This window comes from Caenorhabditis remanei, chromosome IV (genome assembly GCF_010183535.1).
Source record: "Caenorhabditis remanei strain PX506 chromosome IV, whole genome shotgun sequence".
Taxonomy (NCBI): domain Eukaryota; kingdom Metazoa; phylum Nematoda; class Chromadorea; order Rhabditida; family Rhabditidae; genus Caenorhabditis; species Caenorhabditis remanei.
In genome coordinates, this window is record NC_071331.1 from 21,285,006 (window position 1) to 21,301,192 (window position 16,187).

At 37.5% G+C, this 16,187-nt stretch overlaps 5 protein-coding genes across 5 annotated transcripts; 4 read left to right on the plus strand and 1 right to left on the minus strand.

Moving 5' to 3' along the window:
• Positions 1-247: 247 nt before the first annotated feature.
• On the plus strand, positions 248-1,406 carry GCK72_015545 (uncharacterized protein; the record flags this gene model as incomplete). Its single annotated transcript, XM_003090162.2, has 6 exons — positions 248-339; positions 382-475; positions 524-763; positions 894-1,056; positions 1,105-1,321; positions 1,370-1,406. 6 exons carry the CDS (start codon positions 248-250, stop codon positions 1,404-1,406), a joined length of 843 nt encoding a protein of 280 aa, XP_003090210.2.
• Positions 1,407-3,516: 2,110 nt separating this feature from the next.
• GCK72_015546 (uncharacterized protein) lies at positions 3,517-5,243 on the plus strand (the record flags this gene model as incomplete). The annotated part of the gene is made up of 3 exons (XM_053730954.1): positions 3,517-3,720; positions 3,770-4,744; positions 4,788-5,243. 3 exons carry the CDS (start codon positions 3,517-3,519, stop codon positions 5,241-5,243), a joined length of 1,635 nt encoding a protein of 544 aa, XP_053585726.1.
• Positions 5,244-5,968: 725 nt separating this feature from the next.
• On the plus strand, positions 5,969-7,401 carry GCK72_015547 (uncharacterized protein; the record flags this gene model as incomplete). The annotated part of the gene is made up of 2 exons (XM_053730955.1): positions 5,969-6,009; positions 7,110-7,401. 2 exons carry the CDS (start codon positions 5,969-5,971, stop codon positions 7,399-7,401), a joined length of 333 nt encoding a protein of 110 aa, XP_053585727.1.
• A 1,178-nt stretch (positions 7,402-8,579) lies between these two features.
• GCK72_015548 (uncharacterized protein) lies at positions 8,580-10,730 on the plus strand (the record flags this gene model as incomplete). Its single annotated transcript, XM_003090161.2, has 5 exons — positions 8,580-8,600; positions 8,732-8,794; positions 8,843-8,923; positions 9,957-10,633; positions 10,679-10,730. 5 exons carry the CDS (start codon positions 8,580-8,582, stop codon positions 10,728-10,730), a joined length of 894 nt encoding a protein of 297 aa, XP_003090209.2.
• Positions 10,731-10,847: 117 nt separating this feature from the next.
• On the minus strand, positions 10,848-15,418 carry GCK72_015549 (uncharacterized protein; the record flags this gene model as incomplete). The annotated part of the gene is made up of 11 exons (XM_053730956.1): positions 10,848-10,881; positions 10,929-11,148; positions 11,196-11,358; positions 11,950-12,189; positions 12,234-12,327; positions 12,378-12,567; positions 13,950-14,150; positions 14,198-14,363; positions 14,901-15,140; positions 15,185-15,278; positions 15,327-15,418. 11 exons carry the CDS (start codon positions 15,416-15,418, stop codon positions 10,848-10,850), a joined length of 1,734 nt encoding a protein of 577 aa, XP_053585728.1.
• Positions 15,419-16,187: the final 769 nt, after the last annotated feature.

A 16,187-nucleotide genomic window follows, 5' to 3' on the forward strand; every position in this document is an offset into this window, starting at 1 on the left:
CCCAAACTTATATTCATCATAGAGACAATAAATATAATTTTGTTAGAAAAAATATGATTATTAGAGTTAGGATCTAGTCCTAGAAGTCAAAAACCAATTTTTCAGATTCAGATAGAAAGAGTTGCTCTAATAAAATGAACATCATTCAGATTCTTCGGATTCATGTCGTCCATATCAGAATAACACTATCTTCTATGCGTATTCCAATGACATCGACTTGGCTACATACCATCAGGGTGTTTATTTTATGGTCTATTATACTACAAAGTATACATCATTGGCAAATGTTCGATTCGATACAAAACAGGAAGAGGACATTGAGTATCACACGGACTGGAGGTACGTTTTGTATTGATTTTAGCTTCCGGAACATTGTTTCAGAAATTTCAATGCTTCTATATATTCACATCCACCGGATCCATCACTTGGATATGGAGATAAAACAACTGGAAGTAACTTGTACAAGGTTTTGAAGGTTTGTACTATTCCACCTCATATTTTATTTAATTATATGACATTCCAGAAGTTTCTCAATAATGGGAAGGTTTCATTATGCGGAGCCCAAGTGTTAGTATTAGCGAAACGATATCCAGATGAATCTGATGTATCAGACATCATTTCCCAACTACGAGCCAATCGTGTGATGGTGCGCATTGCCGTGGACAATGCCCCATCGGGTGGTTCCAATTCTGCTTCATTGTACGAAATGTCATATCAAACCAATGGATACTGTGCTTTTGCCACCGGTCAGGATCTTGAAATTGTGAGTTCTTTTAGAAACAATTGAATTACAAAGTCTCGCTGTGAGAGTTATTTATGTGTAAACAAATCATAGTCACTGTTGTAGACGATGAAGTCGCTGATCTCCTCCGTTCTTATCCAACAATTTTCAGGCGTTTGCTTACATGACCGAGATATTTCGTAGACCTTACCAATTCATTGCTCAAAACTTTGTCGTTTCTGGATCGGGTCGAATCGAAATACCGGCATTCGAAATTCCAGCATCAGATGGTTTTATAAACTGGTGTAAATTTGCTATAACTGTTCAAAACCACAGTAGGAATAATTTCCGAGTAAAAATACATCAATAAATCATATTTGCAGCACTTGACAGTTCATTTGTATCAATGAATTATACAATTGAGAGTACTGATGGAACTCATGTTTATGAATATCCGAGTGACTATTCACATCATCTCTCTGGAACTGCACAAACAGATGAGTTTTATTGCAACTCATCCCTTTCTTACAAATGGACAATGGACTATCATTATAACACTAATGAACAACAAATCTATCAGTTGAGAATGTACAACTTGTTGTGAGTTCTGTCAAATTATTTTTCTATTCCATAAATCTAATATTTCAGTTATCACGACTTCCTTCCACTTCCACCTTTTGGATAACCATACGAATGTTCTGCGGTTTTAAAATAAATACTTATTTCATTCAATTCTTTTTTTCTTACTTTTTGTTTTAATATATCAACAGACAGGCCTAGAAACACAAATTTGTTATCAACAGATCTGTTGATTGTTATTCGTAAATATAAAGAATTGGAATAAACTGGAAAAATAGTACTGAAATGATTCATCAGCACCAAAGAACAAATGTATGCATAAATTTTGTCACATTGAAAAAATAAACAAACAAAAAAAATAGTACACTCTTCCTGAGAGACGCCAGATAAATGCATGATCAGGAACACGTGTCAAAAACCAATCGCTATTCAGAATTTTCCTATTTCATTCATTCATTCTCTCTGGACACCAAATGAACGGTGTCCTACCTCTTTCCTCTCGTATTTCTTGATTTTCTGTGAATTCTTGTATATTTTGGTTGTTTTTGGCGGATATGAGATAAGGTAAGTGTTCTAGCAATGAAAAATATGAAAAATTCCCGGTGTTTCACCTTAAAATCTAGAAAATTCCATGAAATTTGACCGAAATAGATTTCTGGCCGAGTGGTTAAGGTAGATAGTAATGGTAGGAAAGTGACCAGGGTTCGATCCCCACACGGGTCAAAACTTTTTTGTTTTTTGTTATGAACGGTTTAAGGTGGTTAAGAGAGGTTTTAGAGGAGTTTTAAGTGTCAAAAGTCGAGATTTTTACCTTTTCTAACCAATATTTCTCATTTTTCAGGAGAAACCCAAAAAAATCTTTGAAATTGATGAACCTCAAAAAACCAAATTTAGAGTGTTTGGGACAGATGTACTCTTTGAATTGTTGTTTACGAAAACGATAACAATAAGTAGGTTTGAAATTTTAATGAAATTTCAAAAAGTAACGATTGATTTCCAGAAATCCGAATGCTTGAATATGCCACACGATGAGTATAGATGGTGGAGACAGAAGATTTTTCTGGTTAGTCGCTTGCTATTATCGAGATCTGTACGAAAAGAAGTCCTGGCCGAGAATCCGACAACTCCTCGTCCGCGATATTTCACCACGAAAGTGACGTCACTTCGACACAGTCGAAACGAGTGCGACAGTAGTCTTTGGCGGGAAAATTTAAATCAAATATTTTTTTCTCCTATTTTCAAGCAATTTTATCATCAAATTTATCGATTTTCAACGCGTTTTGGGGTTTTTTTTTGGGAAAAAAAAATTATAATTGTACTTCGCTTCGATTTTCTCACGTTTTTTGGCTGTTTTATTTCAGATTTTTAAATTTCAGGTCACAAAATCGTCCTCGTCATCAACATCGCCGTAATGTCTCACTTTCATCTCCATTATTTTGCGGTTAGTTTTATTTTCGAACAGATATTTCTTCTCCGCCAGAGATTATCGTTTCAGATATGTCCCTGGAATCAATCGATCGCGCAATTCGAGGACAGAATAAATGCGAACTATGGAAAACGCTATGGAAAATTATGAGCGGTTAGTCGCACCATGTTCAGCAAATTTCTTCTTCGCCTTCAGTTGTTTCAGGTCGCTTCAATGCCTACCAACTCGCCAAGCAACGGAAAATATGCAACATCAATCAACAACAATTTATTAGAAAACAGCCAAAAAACAAAAAGTCACAACTCGGAAGATTCATCGCCCACTCCCACTCGTCGTCTTTTTCATAAGAAGTCTGTTATGTTTAGCGGTCTGTTTCATTATAGATCAGGTTTTTTCTTCTCCAAAAGTGTTCCTTACAGATTTCGGCACTGATTAAACTTCGCGAAGTATCAACGTTCAGAAGAAGTACTCCTCGAGGACGAAATAAAAGCAAAACTGGAATAATTAGTAAAAATTATGAGCGGTCGACTTAATCCCACATCTCGTCGTCATCACTCATCATCAGAACTTTGAATGGAATAATTATTCTTTTTTTGTACGAAATGTTCAGTGTTGAGCTATCTTTTTGTGATGTGATTGTATTATTGTGGTATTTATTTGTTTTTAGATGAAATTTTTGTGTCACAATTATTATCTTGGTTATTTCTTTGTTATTCTTGAAGTACTTTAGTCTTTCAATGCAGCTGAAACAATCAACTATGACACGAAAAGCATGTTGTGTTCTAGGTAAATGTTGCCCCCTAATGTGAAAGTGAGGTTCACTAATCTCGGATTAGCAAGTTCAACTCGTTTGTGGCCACGAGAAATGCTCTCTCTGAAACAGATCAATGACCTCGAAAAGTCTCCACTAGGATTCTTGTTGATTAACAATGGTACGGATGTTTCTACTCAAACCGAGTTAGGCACAAGTACATCCAGCCAGACTAGTTATGAGGTAAATCGAAGTTGTTCGTTAGTTGCATGCTAGTTTTTCCTCGGTTTAGACTCCTCTTCACGAATCCTTCTATGAAGTAGTCACACAGCTCAATACGGTGGAAGTGAAGAAACCAACGGGAAACAGTCAAGCGAGGTTGATGCAAATGATCAAGAACATCGTCACTCAGCTGGATAATTTCAAGATCCAATTGGGAACATTTGCTCGCTTCACTGTTTTCCGCAATATTAATAAGCTGGCTTCTTCTTTTCTCGGCATCGCTGAAACTACTGTCATTCGTTTTAATAAAAAAATGGAAGTTGATAATCAAGTTAAAAGGAGTCAAACCAGAAAGATGAGGAATGAGACGGCATTGAAGCTTTTGGATTCGGATGAGAGGAAAATCATCACTGATCATATCCAGAAGTGTTACATTGACGATTCGAACTTCTCCATTCAGTCTCTTCATGCCGATCTTCAGAATCTTTATGATTATCCGTATTCTGCCTCAACGTTGTACCGTCAACTTAAAGCCATGAGATATAGCTACAAGCTAAAGACGTACAATCCATTCTCCACAACAAGAGATGAAATTGTGAACTGGAGAGCGCGTTATTTGAGAATGATGGAAGAGTTGAGACAGCAGGGAGCTTTTATTTGTTACTACGACGAGACGTGGATCTACCACGGGATGACGAAAACCCGAGGATGGAATCCAACGGATACAAATCCGTATCTGATTGCCAATATGGGAGACTTGAAGAAGCCAAGACCTGGATTCGCCGCTTCTAGCGATAAAGGTCAACGAGCCATTGTGCTCGCTGTAGTCACGGAGGCAGAAGTACTCCCAGGATCCGTTGATATTGTTATTCCGAATCGTCATCCGTCTGAGATCTTGGTGGACTATCACCAGTACATGTCTTCCGATTTGTACATCGAGTACATGAAAAAAGTGTTGCCCCAAATCGTTGCGGCGACTCCAAAGGGCCGACAGCCAACGCTCGTTATCGACAATGCTACTATTCACAATACTCTCGTTGACAAGGTGTTTTGATGATCTGGAAAAATATACAAATTAAGTTTTACAGCTTCCGACCAAAAGCTCTAAAAAGGCAGAGTTACGCGCATTTCTCGAAAAGCACAACGTCGATTGTGCTGTGGATGCCACTAATTTGCAGCTGTGGGAGGAAGTGAAAGCATTAATGGAAACAAGGGGCGGAAGAGATGCAATGAAACGTTACTATGTCGATGAGTACGCGGAATCTCTCGGTGTCAAGATTGTGCGGCTTCCACCTTACCACTGTCAATTCTCTCCGATCGAATTGGTTTGGAATCAACTCAAAACCCATCTTAGATCGGCGGGAAAGACAACTGATAAGTTGGAAGTAGTCGCTGAGCGCGCAAAAACATGGCTTAAGAACACCAATGAATCACAAATTGCGTGGACTTATGAGCACATTCTCGAAATCGAAGAGGGCATCAAGCTTGTGATGGATGAAGATGAGGAGACTTGGGAGTGGAATGACGATGAATCGGACATGTGACTTCTTGGCTGTTTTCTAATAAATTGTTGTTGATTGATGTTGCATATTTTCCGTTGCTTGGCGAGTTGGTAGGCATTGAAGCGACCTGAAACAACTGAAGGCGGAGAAGAAATTTGCTGAACATGGTGCGACTAACCGCTCATAATTTTCCATAGCGTTTTCCATAGTTTCGCATTTATTCTGTCCTCGAATTGCGCGATCGATTGATTCCAGGGACATATCTGAAACGATAATCTCTGGCGGAGAAGAAATATCTGTTCGAAAATAAAACTAACCGCAAAATAATGGAGATGAAAGTGAGACATTACGGCGATGTTGATGACGAGGACGATTTTGTGACCTGAAATTTAAAAATCTGAAATAAAACAGCCAAAAAACGTGAGAAAATCGAAGCGAAGTACAATTATAATTTTTTTTTCCCAAAAAAAAACCCCAAAACGCGTTGAAAATCGATAAATTTGATGATAAAATTGCTTGAAAATAGGAGAAAAAAATATTTGATTTAAATTTTCCCGCCAAAGACTACTGTCGCACTCGTTTCGACTGTGTCGAAGTGACGTCACTTTCGTGGTGAAATATCGCGGACGAGGAGTTGTCGGATTCTCGGCCAGGACTTCTTTTCGTACAGATCTCGATAATAATAGTGCTAAGGAATAACCTGAGTGTTCTAGAATTATAAAATTTGAAAAATTCACAATTTTTTACCCGAAAACCTTGTAAATTTCATGAAATTTGACCAAAAGGGAATTCTGGCCGAGTGGTTAAGGTAGAGGGCAGTGGTAGAAAAGTGACCAAGGTTCGATCCCCACACGGGTCAAAACTTTTTTTGTTTTTTGTTAGGCATAACGTTGAGTGGTTTTAGCTAGGTTAGAGGGTTTCTACGTGTCCAAAATGAGGATTATACCCATTTTGACCATTTCTTTTTGTAAATTTTTCAGTTATCAGGTCTCAAACCCAATTTGAGTATCGTTTGGGATGCTAGGAGTCATCGAATAAATGTGATAGAAGAGGACAATATCAAGTTGGTCTGAAATCTTCTCAAAAAATATCGATTGATTTTACAGATATCCGAATGCGCGAAAATGCCGCATGAGGAAGATGGAGACTAAAGATTGCTTTGGTTAGTCGCTCACAAATATTGCTTAAAGATAACCTAAGTGCTCTGGTACTAAATAATCTGAAACATTCACATTTTTTTAACCATAAAACCTTGAAAATGTAAAGCGATTTCTGGCCAAGTGGTTACGGTAGATACGAGGTTGATACGATACCTACGATAATAACCACAAAAAAATTTGAAACATTTTTTTGAAATTTTTTTCTGAAAATTGTAATTTGTCTGGAATTTTTTTGTACAAAACGTCTGAATCATCAAGAATGAGTACAGTATTAAGATTCTTCATAAAATTTCCAAAGTTTTGAGCCCCATATCGACCTATTTTGGAGCATTTCGAAAATTCAAGGGGGCCTACAGGCCTAACAGGGCCTGAACAACCTTAATGGAAATATGTCAATATGGGGCTCAAAATTTTGGAAATTTTGTGTAAAATCTGAAAAACACAATTATTTCTTAAAAACATGTAAATTTTGGCACTTTTTCTGATTTTCGAAATTTTGAAGTTTTACGATTTTTCAAAATTTTTCAAAATCTTAAGATTCACACAAATTAGTTGCAATACTCAGCTTTTTCATAAAATTTCCAAAGTTTTGAGCTCCATATCGACCTATTTTAAAGCATTTCGAAAATTCAAGAGGGCCTACAGGCCTAACAGGGCCTGAACGACCTCAACGAAAATAGGTCAATATGGGTGTCAAAACTTAGCAAATTTTACAACAAATTCTAATTTTTTATCGAAAACTTTCCAGACACCTCCAACAAAAAGGCACCAACGTGGCAGAGCTCTTGGAAAACGAGAAAAAGCAAGTGCAAGCCGTCCAACAGATAGTAAACGAGCTCAGCAAAGCAGGGATCTCAGCCAGAGTGGTCACCCAACAACAACTCGTACAGTACCTCCCGGACACTGATTTAGTGATCTCACCCGGTGGAGATGTCACTTTTCTGGCAGCCGCCTCGGCAGTCAGTGACCAAACCCCAATTATTGGAATTATACTTTCTTCTGATTCACTCATTCACTTTTACTTTCTCATGATGTCATAATTCCAATTGATTAGTTAATTTTTAGATGTCTAATGATACTGACGATATTGGAAATAGTCATACTTACTTAAGAACGGAGATGGTAATGTCAGTTGGAGATATTTGTATTAATAAAGAATTTCTAAAATGGATTATTCAGAGTTTCAATATATATATATTTGGAAATAATTCATAATTGCAACGATGAGAATTGTTTTATTTTTATTTTTTCAATTCAAAAAAATATTCAAATAAAAATTTTATCTCAATTTTTCTCGAGTTAGACACATTTAGAACAATAAAGAGCACCTTAATCCTCGATAAAAGCGAAACATTTGATAAAAGCTGTAAAAAATCAACTGGTGGCCTAGAATCCCAAAATTTTGGATTTCTAGGCCACCAACTCCAAAATGGTCCAAAATACAGCAACATGGGCTCAAAATTCTGGAAATTTTATGGAAAATTTGAATTTGACATTTATTTTCAGATGTGATGGCCTGGGAATCGAAATCCGGATGTTTCTAGGCCACATTAAGAAATGTGAACAATTTTCGTGTGGGTTCACGTATTTCGATTGTTTTTTTTTCTGGTTTGTGGCTTCTTTCTATGTTAAAAACGCTGAAAATTTGTCCCAAAGCCATAAAAACTACTGAAACCGTGAAAATCCCTCAAAATCCGTCGGTGGCCTAGAAACCCAAATTTTTGGATTTCTAGGCCACCAAATTCAAAATGCTCAGAAGTAGGTCGATATGGGGCTCAAAACTGCGGAAATTTTGTGAGGAATCTGAAATTGACTTTAGTTTTCTATAAAATTTCAGAAATTTTCGATTTTCTAAAAAAAAAAAAAATTTTTTTTTGAAATTTTTTTTCTTTATGTACAAATGTCTACTTATAACAACAAATTGACCAAATCCGTCTTCTAAATCTAGTCACCCTCACCATTTCTTACTTTAGATGTAATTAAGTGGTGGGGGAACATGGCTAATTAGCGGAGGAGGCGACGAAAAGAGGTAAAATAACTGGTTGGGCGGTGCGGAAAGTGGCTAATGCATATATATGGATATATACCAAGTCATTAGTGGCTACTCGAGGTGTCGGCCGCATTTACTTTTCACGAAAATCCGAAAATCCGAAAACTTCACGAAAATTGGAGGATTCTGAAGGCTGACGACGGAATTCTTTGGTTTTTTTGAGGAAAAATGGAGGACAAGGAGCTTAAGGTACTGTACTTGACTTTTAATAACAGGTTACTGTATGTAGCAGGCCACTGTAGATATAAAAGTAAAAAATTTCAGACAAAAAATTTTTTCCAAAAATTTTTTTTTTTCAATTTCAAAATTTTCATTTCCAGACCAAAGCCTACCGCGTCATCGCCTATTCCGCTATATCCTTCAGTTTTGTGGCTACTTTATCAGTAAGTGAATTTTGATCTACAATCCATTTAAAAAATCAATATTTCCAGGTATGCCTATCCCTTCCAATGATCTACTTCTATATTGATAATGTGAAGACGTCGTTGCAGGGGGAGATTGATTATTGTCGGGTACGTATTTTTTGAATTTTATTCGGTTAAATACGCCTTTAACAAGTTTTTCATTAAAAACCCAAAAAAAAATCCAAAAAATTCGGTGAAAAAACCACGAAAAACGAGTGAAAACAAGCTATTTTAGGTTGATGGCCTAGAAAACTCTGGATTTGGGTTTCTAGGCCACCAAATCGAAATCTGCTATCAGATTCAGATTCCTCGTGAAATTTCCGAAGTTTTGAGCCTCATATTGACATATTTTGAAATTTTGAGACTGGTGGCCTAGAAATCCAAAATTTTGGGTTTCTAGGCCACGAATCGATTTTTGTGTAATTTGGTGGTTTCTAGTCAAATTTTTGGTTTTTGAGGTGATTTTCGAGATTTAAGATAAAGAAAAAGCTCAAAAACGGATTGAATCACCAAAATATCGAAATGGTGGCCTAGGAAACTCTTGATTTGGGTTTCTAGGCCACCCAACCAAAATTCTGGTGTTATATTCAAATTTTCCATCAAATTTCCAAAGTTTTGAGCACAATATTGTCCTGTTTTGGAGCAATTTGAAAATTTGAAGTTGGTGGCCTAGGATTCGACTTTTCTAGGCCACTAAGCTAAATTGTTCCAAAATAGGCGAATATGGGGCTCAAAACTTTGGAAGTTTTATGAAGAATCAGAATATGACACTAGATTTTGGTTTGGTGGCCTAGAAACCCGAATCCAGAGTTTCCTAGGCCACCAACCTGAAATGACCAACTGAGAAATTTCGTTTCTCAAATGTTTTGCAGATTTTTGAGTCTAGAATCAAAATGAATGAAAAGTTCGAGTTCTCCATAAAATCTCCAAAATTTTGAGCCCCATATTGGTATATTTTGGAGCGATTTGAGTGTGGTGGCCTAGAAATCCAAAATATTGGGTTTCTAGGCCACGCGATGACTTTGACGGGTTTAGGGGGTTTTAGATGGAAGTTTTGGTTTCCGAAGAGGATTAAGAGGTTTTTTGAACTTTTTAGGCTTTTTGAGTACATCTACCGTCAAAAAAAGTCCCAATTTTCCAGAACTCCGCAAAAGACATCTGGTCAGAAGTTCAACAATTCAAACAACTCCCTCGGAACCGTACCGCCCGTCAAGTCTCATCTCAAAACTACGCGGACACCCCTCAAGGAGAAGAATGTGACGGATGTTGCACCCCGGGCGCTCCGGGCGCCGTCGGCGAACCAGGCCGCCCGGGTCGTCCCGGTAAGCCGGGTGTACCCGGTTTACCGGGTAATCCTGGAAAACCACCACAGCAACCGTGTGATCTCGTGACTCCGCCCCCATGTTCTCCGTGTCCGGCGGGGCCTCCGGGGAAGCCCGGACCCCAGGGACCGCCTGGCGATGTGGGCCATCCTGGGAATCCAGGGGAGCGGGGATTGGATGGAGAGCCCGGGGAACCAGGGCCACCAGGTCCACCCGGAGAGCCGGGTCTCCCCGGCTCCCAGGGCATCCCTGGCCAACCAGGCGTCAACGCGGAGCCCGTTTCCTTCTCTCCTGGGGAACCAGGTCCCCCTGGAGAAATGGGACCCCCCGGTGCACCCGGGGAACCCGGAGAATTTGGAGAAGAGGGACCACCGGGGATGCCGGGACCTAAAGGACCACCGGGATCTTCTGGAATACCTGGAAATGATGGACCACCGGGTGTTCGGGGTCCCCCCGGACAACCAGGGTATGCTGGAGAGAGGGGAATCTGTCCAAAGTGAGTTTTCTAGTGTTTTGATTTGGAAAAACAATTATTTTTCAGGTACTGTGCGATTGATGGAGGTGTCTTTTTTGAAGATGGATCGAGGAGATAACTTATTTTTGATTTTTGTAACTGTTTTGCAAAGGTTTTCAAGTAAATGATGAAGAATGCAAAAATATTCAATGAGGAAACCATTTATAAAAATCAGCAAAGAACAATGAGCAGATAATCAAGAAGGTGGTAGTGGAAGGAAGTCGTGATAACTGAAATATTCGATTTGTGCAATAGTAAAGTTTTTGAGAAAACTCACAATCTACTGTACATTCTTAATTGAATGATTTGTGGTGCGTCAGTGTTATAATTATAGTCTACTGTCCATTTGGATGAGTTGCCTGGGCAATTAATGTCATGTGATTGTGCAGTTCCACGAAGAGGATGAGAAGAAAAGTAGGGACTCGGATATTTATAAACAATATATCCATCAGTATTCTCAATAGTATGACTCATTGATACAAATGAATTGTCAAGTGCTGCAAACATTATGAGTGGTTTAGTTTATCTTTGAAATTATCCCTACTGTGGTTTTGAACAGTTATTGCAAATATACAATAGCCTAAAAGAACCATTCGTGAAGGAGTGTCGAGTACCGGTAGTTCGATCCGTCCCGATCCAGAAACCACAAAGTTTTGAGCAATGAATTGGTAAGGATGTTGAAGTATTTGGGTCATATCCTCAAAAGCCTGAAAACAGTTAGATAAAAGGAGAATGAATGTTGGTATTAGGTTATTTATTTGTGAAGAAACGTATTTCTTCAAGATATTGACACTAGTAAAGAATCATAATCACTTGTAGGAAAACGTACAAAAATGAGCATTTAAGATGATTAACCTACACTTTGGGCGAAAAGCCCAATGGGCAAGGGTGGGGCGACGGTTAGGTCAAAGAATGCGAGTCCCCCAGACAGTTTGTTTCAAACACACTATTTTGTAATGGATATGAAAAAGGCTACCGTTCGAGAAACGAATCCAGAAAACATGTTTAAAAGTATACTAACAAGGCCAATTCTGATCTTTTCATATAATAATGTATGTGAGTTATTTTCATATCAAAAGAATTGTTTAATGCGGTCAGAAACTCGCTGAGAGCCAAAGGAAAATGTAAGAGTATCGACAAGGAAAGCGAGCGCTAGAAACATCACACGTTGGGCATTTTGCCCTTGAATGCCCAACCCGGTTAAAAACCACCCAAACAATGGGCCAATGATATTTCCTGAGTATGATTAGTTTTTACATTTGATAGGTTACTGCCGGTGTCATCCAAACAAAACTCACCATCGAAAGATCACTGCCGGTGGCAAAGTAACAGTATCCATTGGTTTGATATGACATTTCAAATAATGTTGCAGAATTGGAACCGCCTGATGGAATACTGTCGACTGCAATGTGCACGAGTACATGGTTGGCTCGTAGTTGGGATATGATGTCAGATATATCAGACTCATCTGGATATCGTTTTACCGCTATTAACACGACGGCTCCGCATAATGAAACCTTCCCATTATTGAGAAACTTCTTAAATGTTTTATAAATAAATGATGAGGTGAAATAGTACAAACCTTCAATACATTGTACAAGTTACTACCAGTAGTATTATCTCCATATCCAAGTGATGGATCCGGTTGATGGGAGTGTAGAGAATCAGAGAAACTACTGAAAGGAAGAATGCCTAATAAAGCAACACATATAGAAACCAAACATACCGTTCATCCGTGTAATATTCAATCTCCTCTTCCTGTTTTGTATCGAATCGAACATATGCCAGTGATGTATAGTACCGAGCATCGTATGTAATCCAAGAGACACCAATATCATATGTATGACGGTCGGTTTCAGTGGAATACGCGAACAGAATAGTGTTCCTCTGATATGGAAGACATTTGACCGGGGGACCTGAATTATTTTTGTTTTTGTAGGAAAACTTATTATTTTTGAATCTGAAAAATTGGTTTTTGACTCCTAGAACTAGATTCTAACTCTATTAATCATATTTTTCTAACATAACAAAATTCATGTTTTCTAAATTATTTTTGTCCTTATGTTGAATATTAGTTTGGAAGGGGGAAGGGGTGATAGAATAGAATATGAATGACTGAAATGTCGAGAAACACTTTCTTGTTATCAGTAAAGAGTCTTAACGACTTTTTTTCGAAATGTCAATGAAAAAGGAAGAGGAGCAAACATACGATTGAAAACATAATCTTCTTTCTTATTATTTGTTTGTCACAAATATCAAGCAAAAAATCATGAAACGTGATAACAAAAATAGATTTTTGAATGAGGGCCAAAGTGTGTTAATTATTTGTGCTGTTAAAATGTAAGAGCCTTCTATAACGAACAATGTTTGGAAGCTCGAAATCTGAGGATTTCAAAACTGTTTTCAAATTTTGCAGAACGCTTCTTGGAATCGAGAAAATGATCTCAAAATTTAAGCACCGAATTCCACCTTAGAAATCATGAAAGTTGTTATCAAGTCTTTCCCTGTAGACAAATTCGTCGACAACTTATAGACTAAATGGTGGCCCCCATATGATTTTCCCCGCAAAACTAGGACCATTATCGCCGTACGTGTATTCCTCTCAAAAAGCATAATTTGTCTTCTTTCTGTTTTAGTTGGTTCCGCCCCCCCCCCTCACAGTTCACTAGTTTACACACACACACACACAAACACCATATCTCCTCTCATGTCCTCTCCCCAATATTCCACTTCACACATTTTGTTCCGAATTTTCCAGTGTAAATACGTTTTCGACAACAAAATCCCTTAAAACTAAGAAAAAAGGGTTAAGATGCCCAAGATCTTGTCTATCTGATTCCATTGATACTATATATGATACCGGCTGGCGTGACGTTGACGTTGGAATTTAAATAAATTTTAAAAAAACTGTCTCCATCTAAACTTTCAAAACCCTTCCAAAATATGAAAATAAAAAAACTTCTTTTTGAATAAAATAAAAACTTCTTTACGACTTCGAGCGAGCAACACTTTTTATGTTATCAGTGAGGAGTCTTAACGACTTTTCTTCCTGTAAGCATCTTTAGTGAAAAGTGCAAACGAAGCACAATATTTTTTGCAGTGGTTTGCCAGCAAACGACAAAGAATATATTCAATCAGAAAACCATTAGAAAAAAAACAACATAGTTTTAAAATTCATTGGAAAGTCTCACAGAACATTAGTCTGATCGTCAAAAAGGTGGCAGTGGAAGGAAGTCGTGATAGCTGAAATATTAGATTCGTGTATCTTTTAAAGTTTTCGAGAAAACTCACTATCCACTGTACATTCTGCATTCAATGATTTGTGGTGCATCTGTATTGTAATGGTAGTCAATTTTCCAATTGTATGAGAGGGATTCGTTCAATTTCACGGAACCTGTTTGTGCAGTTCCATAAAGAGGGACACCCGGAAACTTATGAACATAAGATCCATCGGTGCTCTCAATCGTATAATTCACAGATCCGAATAAATTGTCAAGTGCTGCAAACATAGTGAGTGATTTAGTTTAAATTGGAAATTATTCTTACTGTGGTTTTGAACAGTTATTGCAATTAAGCAATAATCTGTATAACCCGGTGGTGGAACAGGAGCTTTGAATGCCGGTATTTCGATTCGACCAGATCCAGAAACGACAAAGTTTTGAGCAATGAATTGGTAAGGAAAATCAAGTATCCAGATCATGTAGTCAAAAGCCTAAAAATTGTTAGAAAGAAAGGGACACATCCAAAAAGTTTGTTTCTTCAGTGAAGAAACGTACAAAACATGAGATAAAATATTTGAATGTCTACTAAAGTGACTATGATTTGTTTTCAAATAAATAACTTCCACAGTTTGGTGTTTCCGGTTAAACCGAGCACAGCTGTCTTTAAGAGCAGAATATGTAAATATGATCTCAATCATTTCCTGTCATTAAACCCGACAAATTATTAATTTTACTTTACCTCCTATGGATAGTGGAGCTAATCTCGAGGTAGCAGAAAGTGCAGAAAACTATTTTTTTCTTTATTAAAAAGTAGTTTTTTGCTTTTTTTTTGCTACCGCTAGAATAGGCCCATTATCATTATGTATGTATTCTTTCTCTTTTTATTAACCATCTCTCACATGTAAATTCAAAAACCATTCCATTTTCTCGTGTTAGTGGTTTCCGCCCTTCGATGAAATAAAGAAATTATAAATTATAACAGTGAACTTTTTAAATTCTAATTCCAACTTTTTTCTGAAAGAACTCACATATTGAAGATCACTGCCGGTGGCAAAAGCACAGTATCCATTGGTTTGATAGGACATTTCGTAGAGTGTTGCAGAATTGGAACCACCCGATGGGATACTGTCAACAGCAATGTGCACAAGTATATGATTTTCCCGTAGTTGGGTGATGATATCGGATACATCAGACTCATCGGGATACCGTTTTACTGCAATGAACACTAGGGATCCGCATATTGGCGTTTTCTTATTGTTGAGAAATTTCTGAAATACTTTCTGAATAAGAGTTGAAGTATAATAGTAAAAACCTTCAAAACTTTGTACAGGTTACTTCCAGTGGTCATATCTCCATATCCAAGTGATGGATCAGGTCTATGGGTCCATAAAGAAGCATTTAAACTTCTGAATTGAAAGATCTATTAATGGAGCAAAAACAGAAACCAAACATACTCGGTGTCCGAGTGATACTCAATCTCCTCTTCCTGTTTTGTATCGAATCGAACATTTGCCGTTGTTGCATAGAAATGACCATAATCGATCATATTATAGACTCCCTGACTATATGTATCATAGTCGATATCAGTTGAATATGCGTACAAAACTGTGTTGTTCTGATATGGAAGACATGCGGCCGGGAAACCTGAATAATTTTCATATTATTAAGATGATTCTTTTTATTTGAATCTGAAATGAAATAACTATTTAATTTTAGTTTCCCCAGCTTCTGATATGTGTCCTTATGATGCATATTAGGTTGGAAGGGTGAGGGTTGATAGAATAGAATATGAATGACTGAAATGTCGAGAAACACTTTCTTGTTATCAGTGAAGAGTCTTAAAGGGGGACTGCGGAATTCCAAAAATCGAGATTTTTTTATATGGATCGACTCAGAATTTTAATCTTCACGCCTCTCGCCGTGAAGATTTAACATATATTTCAAAACTTTTTAATGTTCACGGCGAGAGACGTTTCCCTTTCCTACAAAATTCTGAGTCGATCCATATCAAAAACTCTCGATTTTTGGAATACCGCAGTCCCTCTTTAACGACTTTTCTTATTGTTCTCGAAATGACCATGAAAAGGGAAGAGGAGCAAACATACGATTGGAAACATAATCTTCTTTCTTATTATTTGTTTGTCAAATATATTGCAATTCAAGCAAAAAAACATGAAACTTTTCGTGATAACAAATAGATTTTTGAATGAGGGCCAAAGTGTGTTAATGTGAAAAAATTTGTGTTGTTAAAATGTAAGAGCCTTCTATAACGAAAAATGTTTGCAAGCTCGAAATCTGAGGATTTCAAAACTGTT